The 18330-nt window shown below is 46.9% G+C and overlaps 1 protein-coding gene across 1 annotated transcript in view; it reads right to left on the bottom strand.

The window, feature by feature from the left end:
* The window catches only part of plpp6 (phospholipid phosphatase 6), a 33808-nt gene extending 18360 nt beyond the window's left edge, over window positions 1-15448 (bottom strand). Inside the window, exon 1 of the mRNA XM_068037775.1 lies at window positions 14886-15448. Within this exon, the coding sequence (XP_067893876.1) occupies window positions 14886-15360 (475 nt within the window). The 5' untranslated portion in view covers window positions 15361-15448. The remainder of the gene's footprint in view (window positions 1-14885) is intronic.
* Between the last annotated feature and the right edge of the window lie 2882 nt (window positions 15449-18330).

The following is an 18330-nucleotide window of genomic DNA, read 5'->3' as shown; positions in this document are numbered from 1 at the left end:
ATGCGTTCTGTTGGTTGTGGGATCACTTAGCTCTGTCTATAGTATGCTGCTTCTGCAGTTAGTAAGCACATTATCCTGTGTTGTAGCTTCACCAGGTTGGCATCTCATTTTTAGGTAAGCCTAGTGCTGCTCCAGGCATGTTCTTCTACAGTCCTCATTCAACCAGGGTTGGTCCCCTGGCTTAATAGTAATGGCCAAGTGAGGGATATGCCAGGCCATGAGTTTGCAGATTGTGGGAATGCAATTCTGCTGCTGATGGCCCACAGCGCCTCATTGATATCCAGTTTTGAGCTGCTAGGTCTGTTCTGAATCTATCCAATTTAGCATGGCAGTAGTCACACAACACAATCGAGTGTGTCCTCAACATGAAGATGGGACTTTGTGTCTGCAGGAACTGTGCGGTGTTCACTCCTATGTGTCATTGACAGCTGCATCTGTGACAGGTAGACTGATGAGGACGAGGTGAAGTAGGTGTTCCCCTCATACTGGTTCTGTCACTGCCTACCACAGGCCCAGTCTGGCAGATATGTCCTTCAGGACTTGGCCAGTTTGGTCAGTAGAGGTGCTAATGAGCCACTCTTGGTGATGAACTTTGAAGTCTTCCACCTAGAGTACAGTCTGTACCCTTGCTAACTCAGTGCTTCTTCCAAGCGGTGTTCAAAGTGGAAGAATCAGTCATCAGCGGAGGGAGGATCATAGGTGGTAATGAGTAGGTGGCTTCCTTTCCCATGTTTGACCTGATGCCATGAGACTTCAAGGGGTCCAGAGTCAATGTTGAGGACCCCAAGGCCACTTCTCCCACAACTGTATACCACTGTACCACCATCTCTGGTAGGTCTGTCCTACCAATTGGACAGGACATACCCAGGGATGGTGATAGACTTTGGCTGAAAGATGACTGTGAGTATGACTATGTCAGGCTGTTGCTTGCTTAATCTGTGGGACAGACTGAAATACCTGAGATTAGAATTGTTATCCTACCTAGATTCCAAATCAGAGCACAGATCAACAATTCACATGTCAATGGCACTCCTCATTCACACAAAGATGTCTCAGATTACTTTACGAGACAGAGGATAAAACAAAACAGATGTTAGTGTGGAGGACTTTGCAGGACTGACTGGACTGGATGTACATTTGTCATGTCCAGAGCCTAGGTCAAGCACACTGCTGTGGATTTTGAGTCACACACAGGCCTGATTGGGTAAGGACGACAGATTTCCTTCCCTGAAGGGACCTGATCAGAGATAGCAGCAGCGGCGGCAGAGGATAAAAGGCAGTACGTACGTGGAGTAACAGGGCAGACCTGATCGGTGGATTTCCAAAAATAGCAAGGAGTAACACCAGAGAGCAGGTAGGTGATTGATTGGCGAGTATTAGGCTTTTTTTTTTAAACTAGGGCTGTGGTTTAAACTAGGACTGGGAAACTATAAAGTATTGTATTAAATTTATAGCTTAACTCGGTAAACTAATTAATTAAATTTCAATCGGGGTAAGTATAACAGTAAGGGAACGAGTACTTAGTAAAATAAAAGCATGCGGATGCATGAAATCTGAAATAACAAAGTGCTGGAAATACACAGCAGGCTTGGCAGCATCTACGGAGAGGGAAACGTTAACTCTGTTTCTCTCTCCACAGATGCTGCCACACCTGCTGTGTATTTCCAGCACTTGGTTTTTATTTTAGTACTAACAGTAGTAGCATAGAACACGTCTAGAGGTATCAATTAAAATTCATAATTTATACAAGGTATTAACTAGATTCTAAAACAAGGAAGAGAGATTTTTTCCTTAGATTGCAGATAGGGAGCTGAGACCTGTTGCTTGCAACTCCTGTGCCATGTGGGAACATCAGGACACTTCACGTGTCTTGGGGGGGGGGGGGGGGGGGGGGGATCACGTGTAGAAAGTGTCTCCAATGCTTCAGCTTCAGTTTTGGATTTCCAAGCTTGAGAGGCAATTGCAGTCACGCCCGAGCATCAGGGAAGATGAGTATTCAGGATAATTGATGGATGGCCATCCAGAAGAGTAGGAAGAGGCAAAAGGTGCAAGAGTCTTTGGGATAGACGCTACTCTCAAACCAGTAATCAGAATTGGAGTCTGCTGGGAGTGACGGGAACCAGAAGGAGTGCAATCCAGACCATGGTGCCAATGAGCAAGGGACTGTGCAGGAGAGAACTGCAAAGAGTAGAAATGCAGTCGCATAAAAGATTCCATTGCTATGGGGACAGACAGGCATTTCTGTAACTGTCATTGTGAGTCGCGTATGGTGTGTTACCTTGCTGGTGCCAGGGTAAAGGACATCATAGAGAGAGTGCATAATATTCTTCAGGGGGAAAGGAGTGAGCCAGAAGTTGTAGTACAAGTCGGTAGCAACGAGAGCGAATGCGCAGGTATTGAGATCCTATGGTCGGATTTTCAGGAGCTTCTTAGGCAGTCTCTCTGAATCGAGGATGACTTGCTTCCATTCCAGTTCAATGGGTTCTGATATGGCTGATAATTCTAATGCGTGATCTGCAGACTCTGCCACGAGGGGCAGGTGATGATTGAAGGGTCAGACAGATGAATAGTTTGGAGGTTTGTGCGCTCCCTCTGACGCCTTGACTTCACCTCCGCATGTTCCTGATAAAGTCCCTTGAGGTATGTGATGCCTTGCTGAATGAGCTTTCTCCATCTAGGATGGTCACAAGCCAGGGAGTCCCACGAGTTGACGGGGATGTTTGATCTCTTCAGGGATGCTTTGAGGACATCTCTAAAGCGTTTCCGCTGTCCTCCTGGGAGTCTCCAGCCACGACCAAGTTCTGAGTAGAACAGCTGCTTTGGGAACCTAGTATCAGACATGTGAACGACATGTCCTGCCCAGCAGAGCTGGTTTTGGGTGATCAGCACCCCAATGCTCGGTGGGTTGGCTTGGGAGGAAAGTTAGGGAGGAAGTTAAGAAGTAGGACCTCGAAAGTAGTCATCTCTGGATTACTCCCAGTGCCATGTGCTAGCAAGAGTAAAAATAGGAAGATAGGGAGGATCACATGCGGCAGAAGGGAGGGCTTCAGGTTCTTGGGCCATTGAGACCAACTCTGGGGCAGGAGGCACCTATTCAAAAGGGACGGGTTGTACCGCAACAGGACTGGGACCAATGTGGTTGGGAAGGGTTTAAACTATACTGGCAGGGGGGGCGGGGGTGGGGTGGGCACCAGCATATAGAAGCAGAAATGGGGAATAACGTGCATAAAGGAGTGAGAGTGTTGGACAGTACTGCAGAAGAAAGTAGTACCATATCAGATAGAAGATGAAGGAGGACTACGAGGAATACAAAGACAAGTTTACAATGCACGTATGGATCTGCACAAAGTTTTGTGAATAAGCTTGGTGAGCTATAAGCACAAATAGCTGTGTGGGAATATGATGTAGTGGTAATAATGGAAAAGTGGATTAAAAATGGTGAGGACTAGGCACTTAATATTCATGGTTACAAAGTATTCCAAAAAGAAAGGGAAGGAAAAAAGGGAGGTGGGACAGCAGTACTGATTAGGGAAGACACTATTATTGGAAAGAGAGGATGTCCTTGAGGGGGCAAAGACAGAATCCATTTGTTTAGAGTTGGGAAGTGAAAAGGATATGATCTCGCTATCTGGGTATTCTGTAGGCCTCCAAATAGTGAGAGAGAGAGAGAGAGACAGAGGAGCAAATATGCAGGGAAACCACAGAGATGTGCAAGAACTATAGAGTGGTGATATTGGGGGACTTTAATTACCCAAATATTGATTGGGATAATGTTAAGAGTAAAAGGATAAGGAGGGGGAGAAATTTCTGAAATGCACTCAGGAGAACTTCCTTGATCTGTACATTCTCGGTCCAACGCGGAAGGAGGCATAGCTGGATCTGGTGCTGGGGAATCAGATGAGCCAAGTGAACCAACTGGGAGGTGGTGGTGTAGTGACAATGTCACTAGACAAGTAATCCAGAGCCCAGGCTAATGCTCTGGGGACATGGGTTCGAATCCCACCATGGCAGATGGTGAAATTTTAATTCAATGAATAAATCTGGAATTAAAAAAGCTAGTCTAATGGTGACCATGAAACCATTGTCGATTGTTGTAAAAACCCGTCTGATTCACTAATGTCCTTTAGGGAAGGAAATCTGATGTCCTTACCTGGTCTGGCCCACAATGTGGTTGAACATAAGAAATAGGAGCAGGAGTAGGCCATTCAATAAGACCATGACCGATCTGTCCCAGTCCTCAACTTCTCTTTCGGGCCTGCTCTGCCTAACCCTCGACTTCACAAGATTTCAAAAATCTATCTACCTCCTCCTTAAATACATTTAATGACCTAGCCTACACAACTCTCTGAGGTAGAGAATTCCAGAGATTCACCACCCTCTGACAGAAGAAATTCCTTCGTATCTCAGTTTTAAATGTGCCCCCTTATTCTGTAATTATGTCTCCTAGTTCGAGATTCCCCCACTAGTGGAAACATCTTTTCCACATCGAAACTGTCGAGCACCCCCCTTAAAATCTTTTATGTTTCTATAAGATCACCTCTCATTCTTCTAAACTCCAATGAATAAAGGCCTCACTTGTTTAGCCGTTCTTGATAAGACAACCCCTTCATCCCAGGAATCAGCCGAGTGAACCTTTTCTGAACTGCCTCCAATGCTAGTATATCCTTCTTTAAATACGGGGACCAAAACTGTACACAGTACTCCAGGTGTGGCCTCACCAACACCCTGTACAGTTCTAACAGGACTTCCCTATTTTTAAACTCTAACCCCCTAGCAATAAAGGCCAAAATTCCATTTGCCTTCTTAATTACTTGCTGCATCTGCATGCTAACCTTTTGTTTCATGCACAAGAACACCCAGATCCCTCTGTACTGCAGTATTTTGTAGTCTTTCTCCATCTAAATAATAATCTGCCTTTTTATTCTTCCTACCAAAGTGGATTACCTCACACTTTCCCACATTGAACACCATCTGCCAAATGTTTGCCCACTCACTTAACCTATCTATATCCTTTTGCAGATTCTTTGTGTCCTCCTCACAACATGCCTTCCCACTTATTTTTGTATCGTCATCAAATTTGGATACACTACACTCTGTCCCTTCCTCTAAGTCATTAATGTAGATAGTAAATAAATGAGGCCCTAGGACCGATCCTTGTGGCACCCCACTAGTTACAGTTTTCCAACCTGAAAACGACCCATTGATCCCGACTCTCTGCCTTGTGTGTTAGCCAATCCTCAATCCATGCCAACACATTACCCCCAATACCCTCAGCTCCTATTTTGTGTAATAACCTTTTATGTGGCACCTTATCAAACGCCTTCTGAAAATCCAAATACACATCATCTACTGGTTCACCTTTATGCACTCTGCTTGTTATATCCTCAAAAGAACTCTAACAAATTTGTCAAACATGATTTCCCTTTCATAAAACCATGTTGACTGTGTTTGATTGCATTATGTTTTTCTAAATGTCCTGCTATTTCTTCCTTAATAATGGACTCAAGCATTTTCCCAATAACTGACGTTAAGCTAACTGGTCTAGTGTTTCCTGCTTTCTGTCTCCCTCCTTTCTTGAATAGGGGTGTCACATTAGCGGTTTTCCAATCCGCTGGTACCCTACCGGAATCCAGTGAGTTTTGGTATATTATGACCAATGCCTCCACTATCTCTGCAGCCACTTCTTTTAAAACCCTTGGGTCCTGGCGACTTGTCTGCCTTTAGTCCCATCAGTTTGTCCTGTACCTTTTCCCTCGTGATATAGATTGTTACAAGTTCCTTCTTCCCATTTATACCTTGTTCATTATTGTTGGGATGTTTAGTGTCCTCCACCGTGAAGACTGATGCAAAATATTGGTTTAAATTATCTGCCATTTCCCTGTTTCCTGTTATTAATTCCCCATTCTCATCCTCTAAGGGCCCCACACTTACTTTAGCTACTCTCTTCCTTTTAATATACCCATAGAAGCTCTTACTGTTTGTTTTTATATTTCTTGCCTATTTACTCTCATTTTCTCCCTCTTTATTAGTTTTTTAGTCATCTGCTGCTGGTTTCTAAAAACTTCCCAATCCTCTGGCCTACCACTCATTTTCGCCGCATTGTACACCATTGTTTTAGATTTGATACTCTCCTTAACTTCCTTTGCTTTCCACGGGTGGTTCATCGTTCTCTTCGAGTCCTTCCTTCTGACTGGAATAAATGTTTTCTGAGTGTTATGAAATATCTGCTTAAAAGTCTGCCACTGCTCATCTACTGACTTCCCCTGTAGTCTATCTTCCCAGCCCGCTTTAGACAGCTTTTTCTTCATACCTCTGTAATTGCCCTTGTTTAAGTTGAAGACATTGGTTTGAGATCCGAGTTGCTCACCCTCAAGCTGAATTTGAAATTCTACCATGTTATGATCGCTTCCCCCTAAAGGATCCTTAACTATGAGATCTCTTATTAATCCTGCCTCATTACACATTACCAAATCTAAAACAGCCTGTTCCCTGGTAGGTTCTGCAACATATTGCTCCAAGTACCAATCCCTGACGCACTCTACAAATTTGTCTTCCATGCTACCCTTGCCAATTTGATTTGTCCAGTCTATATGCAGATTAAAATCACCCATGATAATTGCAGTGCCCTTCTTACACGCCTCCATTATTTCCTGATTAATATCTTGTCCTACAGAGAGGCAACTCTTCAGGGGCCTACAGACCACTCCCACCCATGATTTCTTTCCCTTGCTATTCCTTATTTCCACCCAAACTGATTCTACATCACAATCTATTACACCTATATCATTACTCAGAACTGCATTGATCCCTTCCTTTAATAGCAAAGCTACCCCACCTCCTTTTCCTTTCTGCCTATTCTTCCGGAATGTTGAATATCCTTGAACATTTAGATTCCAGTCCTGGTCATCCTGCAACCACGTCTCAGTGATACCTATCAAAACATACTCATTTATTTCTATCTGTGCCGTCAGCTCATCTATCTTGTCAAAAATGCTATGTGCATTCAGATGAAGAGCCTTAAGCTTTGACTTTTTACCATTTTTACCTACTCTGGTTCTAATTTCTGCTGTACTCTTGTGCTTGTATTCTCTGTCCCTTCCTGTCACTCTCTGATTAATGTGTTCCTTCACTACCCTGCACCTCTGCTCTCTCGTTACTATTCGACTTTTTAAACATCCCTTCAATTGAACCCTCCCCCCCCCCCCCCACTATTTAGTTTAAAGCCTTATCTACAACCCTAGTTATACGATTCGCCAGGACACTGGTCCCAGCATGGTACACGCGAAGCCCATCCCAATGGAACAGCGCTCTCTTTCCCCAGTACAGGTGCCAGTGTCTCATGAATTGGAACCCATTTCTCCCACACCAATCTTTGAGCCACACATTTACCTCACTAATCTTATTTACCCTATGCCAATTAGCACGTGGCTCAGGTAGTAATCCGGGGATTATTACCTTTGTGGTTCTGCTTTTTAATTTGGCCCCAAGCTGCTCATAGTCCCTCAGCAGAACCTCTTTCCTAGTCCTACCTATGTCTTTGGTAACTACTTGGACCACGACAACTGGATCTTTTTCCTCCCACTCCAAGTTCCTCTCCAGCCCAGAAGAGAAGTCCTTAACCTTGGCACCAGGTAGGCAACACAGCCGTCGAGACTCTCTATCTTTGCTGCAGAGAACAGTATCTATTCCCCTAACTATGCTCTCCCCTATTAGAACTACATTTCTCTTTCTTCCCCCCGCTTGAATGGCACTCTGAACCAGGGTGCTGTGGTCAGTTTGCTCATCCTCCCTGCAGCCTGAGCCCTCGTCCACACTGGGAGCAAGAACCTCATACCAATTGGATAAGGGCACTGGCTGAGGCTCCTCCAAAGCTAAATTCTGGATCCCCATACCTGCCTCACTCGCAGTCACACCCTCTTGTCCCTGACTACGGTCCAGATTGGATGTAATTAATATAAGGGGTGTGACTGTCCCCCGAAACAGTGTCCAGGTAACTCTTCCCCCCCCATCTCCCTGATGTGTCGCAGTGTCTGCAGCTCAGACTCCAGCTCATCAACTCTGAGCCGAAGTTCCTCGAGCAGCCGACACTTGCTGCAGATGTGGTCACCGTGGATCGCACCGGCGTCCACCAGCTCCCACATACTACAGCTGCAACACATCACCTGCCCAGCCATCTCTATTCAATTTAATTAATTAATTTGGATCACAGTATTTAAGAAAAAAAACTATTTAAGTGTACTCTTAACCTGTAATGGCGTCGCCTGATTTAAATTACTTGGCCAAAGTCGAAAAAAAACCAAGAAAAAACAACACGAGACACGGAAGGAAAGAAATACCCACCAACCACTTACCAGCCCTCCTGTGACATCACACTTCGATGTTTTGCTGGTTAAGTAGTTCCACTGAACAGAACAGAGCAAAGCGCTCTTTGCACCGCCACTTCTGGTCTCAGGCCTCGCTCTCCACTCCTTTTATACCCCGGCTCCTCTCTCTACCGCTGCTTCTGATGTCAGGCCTCACCCTCCGCTCCTTTTATACCCCGGCTCCTCTCGCTGCCGCTGCTTCTGATGTCAGGCCTCACTCTCCGCTCCTTTTATACCCCGGCTCCTCTCTCCACCGCTGCTTCTGATGTCAGGCCTCACTCTCCGCTCCTTTTATACCCCGGCTCCTCTCGCTGCTGCTGCTTCTGGAGTCTTAAATACCCTCTGAAATGGCCTAGCAAGCCATTCAGTTCAAGGGCATTTAGGGATGGGCAGCGATGCCCACATCCAACAAACAAATAAAAAAAGAGGAGGCTGATGAAGGGAAAGCAATGTTGTCCATATGAATTTTAAAGAAAGCGTTTGACAAAGTACCACATAAAAGACTGGTGAACAAAATTGAGGCTCATGGAATAGGAGGGCCAGTGTCAGTTTGGATAAGAAATTAGCTTAAGAAACGAGTTGTAGTAGATAGTGGTTTTTCAGACTGGTGGATGGTAGACAGTGGTGTTTCCCCAAGGCTCAGTGCTAGGACCACTGCTTTTTTTGATATATATGTGACTTGGATATTGGAATACAGAGTAAAATTTCAAAATTTGCTGGTGATACCGAAGTTGGAGGTGTGACAGGCAGTGAGGATGACTGCAACAGGTCACAGATAGGCTAACAGAATGGGCAGACAAGTGGCAGATGGAATTTAATACAGACAAGCATTTTGGCAGATGGGATAGGGAGAGGCAGTATATACTTAATGGCACAGTTCTGAAGAGTGTACAGGGACAGAAGAATCTGGGGATTCATGTGCATAGATCTTTGAAGGTAGCAGGACATATTGAGAGAGAAGTTAGCAAAGCATATGAGATCTTGGGCTGCATAGAGATATTGAGTACAAATGCAGAGATAGATTTTGGAGAATACTACAAAGATCAGTTTAAGAGTTCAGTCACATTGAAGAATTTATTTTGAGTCATTTTATTACGGTGGGTGCTGACATTGAACCAGTAAACTTACAGGTAGTTCTCAAATGCCTTGAGGGCTATTATTTCTACTCATCTACTGCATGGTAGCATAGTGGTTATGTCACTGGACTAGTAATCCAATGGGGCAGTCAAGGTAATGGGTTTTGCTGCAGGATCAGCTGCCAGAACAAGAAATTTTAACAGAATGAGAATAATGTCTACATTTCCTTTTCCCAGGTTATGGGTTTTGCTAACAGGTACCCTGTATCTGAGTGATCTTTTCAAAAAGACACAGAGATGTCTTTCCACCTGCAGTAGGGGAGTTTAGTACTCATCCTTGAGGCTTAAATAAGTCACAGAAGCTAGTTCTGAAGTTGAGGAGTTTGGCAACGTTCCATGGGACAGGTCAAAGATCAGCATAGACATCATTAGATTTCCGTAATTTATTCTGGTTGGGAGACAAAGAATAGTAGCGCTGTCATAAGATTATCACACTGTCTCGGTCTCAAATTCACTTTATTGGAAACCAGAATGAAATAACATATACTTTTAAAATGTAAAAGCTTGTAATAACTAAATCGACACTTGTCCAGAATCATCAGCACCAAGTTAAACTCTACAAAGCAGGGACCACAAGCATCAGGTTCCAAATGCGTGAGCTCTGCAACTTGGAGAATGATGACTTTAAAATACACACTAATGACATGAAATTAAAAGTTATTTTACTATAAGGAACAGGAATCTATTGAGACACTGCATAGTGAAATGCACTGTGTACGCTGGAACAAAAATCACCTGCAGACAATGAAACAAGATACTTGAAGGCACTGAATCAAGGTAAAGTTTGACAATGAAGAGGTTAAGATTTAACAAGTCAGGTGGAAGAGAGGTTAAGGGAAAGTGGTGAGTCCGCTGTAGAAACATGCAACAATGAAAAAGGCCATTCGGCCCATTGTGCTCATGCTAGGTCTTCATAAAAGGTATCCAATTAGCCCCAGACCCCACACTTTCCCCACAGCCCTGTCATTTTTCCTTTTCAAGTAGTGATCCAATCCCTTTTGAAAGTTACTATTGAACATGCCTCTCGCATTGTTTCAGGCACTACATTCCACATCTAAAAACTTGCTGTATAAAAAAATCTCACCTCCCCGGCAGAACCTCTTTCCTAGTCCTACCTATGTCTTTGGTAACTACTTGGACCACGACAACTGGATCTTTTTCCTCCCACTCCAAGTTCCTCTCCAGCCCAGAAGAGAAGTCCTTAACCTTGGCACCAGGTAGGCAACACAGCCGTCGAGACTCTCTATCTTTGCTGCAGAGAACAGTATCTATTCCCCTAACTATGCTCTCCCCTATTAGAACTACATTTCTCTTTCTTCCCCCCGCTTGAATGGCACTCTGAACCAGGGTGCTGTGGTCAGTTTGCTCATCCTCCCTGCAGCCTGAGCCCTCGTCCACACTGGGAGCAAGAACCTCATACCAATTGGATAAGGGCACTGGCTGAGGCTCCTCCAAAGCTAAATTCTGGATCCCCATACCTGCCTCACTCGCAGTCACACCCTCTTGTCCCTGACTACGGTCCAGATTGGATGTAATTAATATAAGGGGTGTGACTGTCCCCCGAAACAGTGTCCAGGTAACTCTTCCCCCCCCATCTCCCTGATGTGTCGCAGTGTCTGCAGCTCAGACTCCAGCTCATCAACTCTGAGCCGAAGTTCCTCGAGCAGCCGACACTTGCTGCAGATGTGGTCACCGTGGATCGCACCGGCGTCCACCAGCTCCCACATACTACAGCTGCAACACATCACCTGCCCAGCCATCTCTATTCAATTTAATTAATTAATTTGGATCACAGTATTTAAGAAAAAAAACTATTTAAGTGTACTCTTAACCTGTAATGGCGTCGCCTGATTTAAATTACTTGGCCAAAGTCGAAAAAAAACCAAGAAAAAACAACACGAGACACGGAAGGAAAGAAATACCCACCAACCACTTACCAGCCCTCCTGTGACATCACACTTCGATGTTTTGCTGGTTAAGTAGTTCCACTGAACAGAACAGAGCAAAGCGCTCTTTGCACCGCCACTTCTGGTCTCAGGCCTCGCTCTCCACTCCTTTTATACCCCGGCTCCTCTCTCTACCGCTGCTTCTGATGTCAGGCCTCACCCTCCGCTCCTTTTATACCCCGGCTCCTCTCGCTGCCGCTGCTTCTGATGTCAGGCCTCACTCTCCGCTCCTTTTATACCCCGGCTCCTCTCTCCACCGCTGCTTCTGATGTCAGGCCTCACTCTCCGCTCCTTTTATACCCCGGCTCCTCTCGCTGCTGCTGCTTCTGGAGTCTTAAATACCCTCTGAAATGGCCTAGCAAGCCATTCAGTTCAAGGGCATTTAGGGATGGGCAGCGATGCCCACATCCAACAAACAAATAAAAAAAGAGGAGGCTGATGAAGGGAAAGCAATGTTGTCCATATGAATTTTAAAGAAAGCGTTTGACAAAGTACCACATAAAAGACTGGTGAACAAAATTGAGGCTCATGGAATAGGAGGGCCAGTGTCAGTTTGGATAAGAAATTAGCTTAAGAAACGAGTTGTAGTAGATAGTGGTTTTTCAGACTGGTGGATGGTAGACAGTGGTGTTTCCCCAAGGCTCAGTGCTAGGACCACTGCTTTTTTTGATATATATGTGACTTGGATATTGGAATACAGAGTAAAATTTCAAAATTTGCTGGTGATACCGAAGTTGGAGGTGTGACAGGCAGTGAGGATGACTGCAACAGGTCACAGATAGGCTAACAGAATGGGCAGACAAGTGGCAGATGGAATTTAATACAGACAAGCATTTTGGCAGATGGGATAGGGAGAGGCAGTATATACTTAATGGCACAGTTCTGAAGAGTGTACAGGGACAGAAGAATCTGGGGATTCATGTGCATAGATCTTTGAAGGTAGCAGGACATATTGAGAGAGAAGTTAGCAAAGCATATGAGATCTTGGGCTGCATAGAGATATTGAGTACAAATGCAGAGATAGATTTTGGAGAATACTACAAAGATCAGTTTAAGAGTTCAGTCACATTGAAGAATTTATTTTGAGTCATTTTATTACGGTGGGTGCTGACATTGAACCAGTAAACTTACAGGTAGTTCTCAAATGCCTTGAGGGCTATTATTTCTACTCATCTACTGCATGGTAGCATAGTGGTTATGTCACTGGACTAGTAATCCAATGGGGCAGTCAAGGTAATGGGTTTTGCTGCAGGATCAGCTGCCAGAACAAGAAATTTTAACAGAATGAGAATAATGTCTACATTTCCTTTTCCCAGGTTATGGGTTTTGCTAACAGGTACCCTGTATCTGAGTGATCTTTTCAAAAAGACACAGAGATGTCTTTCCACCTGCAGTAGGGGAGTTTAGTACTCATCCTTGAGGCTTAAATAAGTCACAGAAGCTAGTTCTGAAGTTGAGGAGTTTGGCAACGTTCCATGGGACAGGTCAAAGATCAGCATAGACATCATTAGATTTCCGTAATTTATTCTGGTTGGGAGACAAAGAATAGTAGCGCTGTCATAAGATTATCACACTGTCTCGGTCTCAAATTCACTTTATTGGAAACCAGAATGAAATAACATATACTTTTAAAATGTAAAAGCTTGTAATAACTAAATCGACACTTGTCCAGAATCATCAGCACCAAGTTAAACTCTACAAAGCAGGGACCACAAGCATCAGGTTCCAAATGCGTGAGCTCTGCAACTTGGAGAATGATGACTTTAAAATACACACTAATGACATGAAATTAAAAGTTATTTTACTATAAGGAACAGGAATCTATTGAGACACTGCATAGTGAAATGCACTGTGTACGCTGGAACAAAAATCACCTGCAGACAATGAAACAAGATACTTGAAGGCACTGAATCAAGGTAAAGTTTGACAATGAAGAGGTTAAGATTTAACAAGTCAGGTGGAAGAGAGGTTAAGGGAAAGTGGTGAGTCCGCTGTAGAAACATGCAACAATGAAAAAGGCCATTCGGCCCATTGTGCTCATGCTAGGTCTTCATAAAAGGTATCCAATTAGCCCCAGACCCCACACTTTCCCCACAGCCCTGTCATTTTTCCTTTTCAAGTAGTGATCCAATCCCTTTTGAAAGTTACTATTGAACATGCCTCTCGCATTGTTTCAGGCACTACATTCCACATCTAAAAACTTGCTGTATAAAAAAATCTCACCTCCCCGGCAATGCTATTAAGTGTGTGCCCTCTGGTTACCGACCCTGGAAGGCCAGGAGTAGGGGGTTGGTGGGGTGGGGTGGGGGGGGGGGGGGGGGGAAGAGGAAACAGAGGATTTGTGGGTTCGGGGGGGCTCGGGTGGGGGGCGGAGGGGCTCGGGTGGGGGGCGGAGGGGCTCGGGTGGGGGAGGGGGGGGGAGAACAGAGGGGTTCGGGTGGGGGAGGGGGGGGGGAGAACAGAGGGGTTCGGGTGGGGGAGGGGGGGAGAACAGAGGGGTTCGGGTGGGGGAGGGGGGGGAGAACAGAGGGGTTCGGGTGGGGGAGGGGGGGGAGAACAGAGGGGTTCGGGTGGGGGAGGGGGGGGAGAACAGAGGGGTTCGGGTGGGGGAGGGGGGGGGAGAACAGAGGGGTTCGGGTGGGGGGGGTGGAGAACAGAGGGGTTCGGGTGGGGGGGGTGGAGAACAGAGGGGTTCGGGTGGGGGGGGTGGAGAACAGAGGGGTTCGGGTGGGGGGGGTGGAGAACAGAGGGGTTCGGGTGGGGGGGGGTGGAGAACAGAGGGGTTCGGGTGGGGGGGGGTGGAGAACAGAGGGGTTCGGGTGGGGGGGGGTGGAGAACAGAGGGGTTCGGGTGGGGGGGGGTGGAGAACAGAGGGGTTCGGGTGGGGGGGGGTGGAGAACAGAGGGGTTCGGGTGGGGGGGGGTGGAGAACAGAGGGGTTCGGGTGGGGGGGGGTGGAGAACAGAGGGGTTCGGGTGGGGGGGGGTGGAGAACAGAGGGGTTCGGGTGGGGGGGGGTGGAGAACAGAGGGGTTCGGGTGGGGGGGGGTGGAGAACAGAGGGGTTCGGGTGGGGGGGGGTGGAGAACAGAGGGGTTCGGGTGGGGGGGGGTGGAGAACAGAGGGGTTCGGGTGGGGGGGGGTGGAGAACAGAGGGGTTCGGGTGGGGGGGGGTGGAGAACAGAGGGGTTCGGGTGGGGGGGGGTGGAGAACAGAGGGGTTCGGGTGGGGGGGGGTGGAGAACAGAGGGGTTCGGGTGGGGGGGGGAGAACAGAGGGGTTCGGGTGGGGGGGTGGAGAACAGAGGGGTTCGGGTGGGGGGGGGGGAGAACAGAGGGTTTCGGGTGGGGGGGGGGAACAGAGGGGTTCGGGGGCTGCGGGGGAGGGAGTAAAAAGGGTAGAATGGGGTCTGGAGGTTAAAGATTCCACGTCTCCCGGACTCACCCAGCAGCAGGTTGAGCAGTACCTCCTGGCCGGCGGTGCTGTCGCTCTTACAAAGACAGTATACGGTGCCTCCTATCCAGGGGATGCCGTGGCCCGACACCTCGATCAGCTTCATGATGGGCCGGGCACTGCCCCAGGCCGAGTCCTCAGTGGCGCACACCCCCAGCCGCTTGGACAGCCACAAATCGATGGCCAGCAGCGAGCGCAGGGCGATGCCGAGCAGCGACGGGTTCAGCTTCATGCAGTCGTCCTCGGGCTGCGGGCAGGTGGCGGAGCCGGAGTCCCGGCGGAGGCCCAGGCCCAGGCCCGGGCCCTCCAGCTGCTGCGCCGCCCGGTGCCGGGGTGAGGGTGGCTCGGAGGCCGCTCTCTGCAGGAGGGCAGGCGGCCTGCTCAGCACCAGGAACTCCAGCCTCCCCCCGCCACCGCTTTTCGGCTCCCGCTCTCGGTTCCGGGATTTGGGGGAATGAGCCGGCATCTTTCCCCAGCTGGATTCAGCGGGAGAAGTGGAGCCTCCTTGACAGTAGCTGGCACCATCACCACGGCGCCATCTTCCAGCTCCGGGGGGGGGGGGGGGGCGGGGCGGCGCCGAGCAGGCGCCTGTCAATCAAAGCACCCAGCCACTCTGCACAGCAAAGCCGCACCGATACAGTGAGGTAACATTGAATGAACTGCAGCATCGGATGTGCATGGATTAATATTGAATGAACTGCAGCAGCAGACGTGCATCAATTAGCATTGAATGAACTGCAGCAGCAGCAGACATGCATATATTAATATTGAAAACACCACAATAAGTATTCGCAATGAATGCACAAAGCACCAGACTTGTAGATAATTGTACCACTTTAAACAAACCGGCATGTATTGCATTGATTACACTGCTGCATGAGTTTGGGTTTCATTGCACTGCTGCATCAAGCTTGCACTCTCCAACTTTTCTTGCAACACTGTATGGACGATGCATGCGTTACTGCCACAATACCCTACATTGAGGAAAAGAAAAAAAGAGCTTGCATTTCAGTAGCGCCTTTCACGATCTGAGGACATTCAAAATGCGTTAGTCATTTAAGTTATAGGGTTTTAACGGAAGTAGGTGAGCAAATTGTCGATGCTTCGCCATAATCTTCCAAAACTCTCCATTCAAGAATTGTCCCTTTGGATTGAAAAATTGCAAATGGAACTCCACTATTTAAGAACGATTAGAGAGAGAAACCAGGAAATTATAGATCTATTTGTCTAACATCTGTTCACACAAAAGAGGCCCTTCGAGTCTGTACCGATGCATTAAAGACACGTGACTTGTCCACCTAATCGCATTTGCCAGCACTTGGCCCATAGCCTTGAATGTTTTATTTTATTTAGAGATACAGCACTGAAACAGGCCCTTTGGCCCACCGAGTCTTTGCCGACCATCAACCACCCATTTATACTAATCCCATATTCCTACCACATCCCCACCTGTCCCTATGTTTCCCTACCTATACTAGGGACAATTTATAATGGCCAATTTACCTATCAACCTGCAAGTCTTTGGCTGTGGGAGGAAACCAGAGCACCCAACGAAAACCCACACAGACACAGGGAGAACTTGCAAACTCCGCACAGGCAGTACCCAGAATTGAACCCGGGTCACTGGAGCTGTGAGGCTGCGTTGCTAACCACTGTGCCACTGTGCCATTATGATGTGCCAAGTGCTCATCCAGGTACTTTTTAAAGGAAGTGAGGCAACCCGCCTCTACCATCCTCCCAGGCAGTGCATTCCAGACCGTCACCACCCTCTGGGTAAAAAAGTTCTTCCTCAAATCCCCCTTAAACCTCCCGCCCCTCACCTTAAACTTGTGGCCCTTCGTAACTGACCTTTCAACTAAGGGGAACAGCTGCTCCCTATCCACCCTGTCCATGCCCCTCATAATCTTGTACACCTCGATCAGGTCACCCCTCAGTCTTCTCTGCTCCAGTGAAAACAACCTAAGCCTATCCAACCTCTCTTCATAGCTTAAATGTTCCATCCCAGGCAACATCCTGGTCAATCGCCTCTGCACCCCCTCCAGTGCAATCACATCCTTCCTATAATGTGGCGACCAGAATTGCACACAGTACTCCAGCTGTGGCCTTACCAAAGTTCTATACAACTCCAACATGACCTCCCTGCTTTTGTAATCTATGCCTCGATTGATAAAGGCAAGTGTCCCATATGCCTTTTTCACCACCCTATTAACCTGCCCTTCTGCTTTCAGAGATCTAGGGACAAACACGCCAAGGTCCCTTTGTTCCTCGGAACTTCCCAGTGTCAGGCCATTCATTGAATACTTCCGTGTCACATTACTCCTTCCAAAGTGTATCACCTCACACTTTTCAGCGTTAAATTCCATCTGCCACTTTTCTGCCCATTTGACCATCCCGTCTATATCTTCCTGTAACCAAGACACTCAACCTCACTGTTAGCCACTCAGCCAATCTTTGTGTCATCCGCGAACTTACTGATCCTACACCCCACATAGTCATCTATGCCGTTCATATAAATGACAAACAATAGGGGACGCAGCAACAGTGAACCACTGGACACTGGCTTCCAGTCACTAAAACAGCCGTCTGTCATCACTGTCTGTCTCCTACAGCTAAGCCAATTTTGAATCCACCTTATCAAGTTATCCTGTATCCCATGTGCATTTGCTTTCTCGATAAGTCTCCCATGTGGGACCTTGTCAAAGGCTTTGCTGAAATCCATGTAAACTACATCAACTGCACTACCCTCATCTACACACCTGGTCACATGCTCAAAAAATTCAATCAAATTTGTTAGGCATGACCTCCCTCTGATAAAGCCATGCTATTCCTAATCAAATTTTGCCTCTCCAAGTGGAGATAGATTCTCTCCTTCAGAATGTTCTCCAATAGTTTCCCTACCACTGACGTGAGACTCACTGGTCTGTAGTTCCCTGGCTTATCTCTACAACCTTTCTTAAACAGTGGGACCACATTAGCTGTTCTCCAGTCCTCTGGCACCTCCCCGGTGGCCAGAGAGGAATTACAAATTTGGGTCAGAGCCCCTGCAATCTCCACCCTCGCCTCCCACAGCATCCTGGGACACAAATCGTCCAGACCTGGAGATTTGTCCACTGTTGTGGGGAATTTATTGGAATCTATACTCAAGACAGAGTGACTGTACTTAGAGAAATGTGAACCGATTAGAGACAGCCATCATGGATGGGTAAAGGAGAGGTCATGTCTAACAAACGTAATTGAACATTTTTGAGGAAGTAGGTAAAGTTGTAGACAAGGAAATGTATGTGTATGGATGTAGTTTACACAGACTTCCAAAAGGCATTTGATAAGGTTCTGCATAAAAGACTTTGAGCTAAAATTAAAGCTCATTGAATTGAAGGAAAATTATTGACCTGGTTAGGAGATTGGTTAGACAGTAGCAGACAGAGTCAGGGTAATG

Source organism: Heterodontus francisci, chromosome 8 (assembly GCF_036365525.1).
Source record: "Heterodontus francisci isolate sHetFra1 chromosome 8, sHetFra1.hap1, whole genome shotgun sequence".
Lineage (NCBI taxonomy): Eukaryota > Metazoa > Chordata > Chondrichthyes > Heterodontiformes > Heterodontidae > Heterodontus > Heterodontus francisci.
Note: the sequence above shows the minus strand (reverse complement) of the source record. Positions and strands in the feature narration are given on the sequence as shown.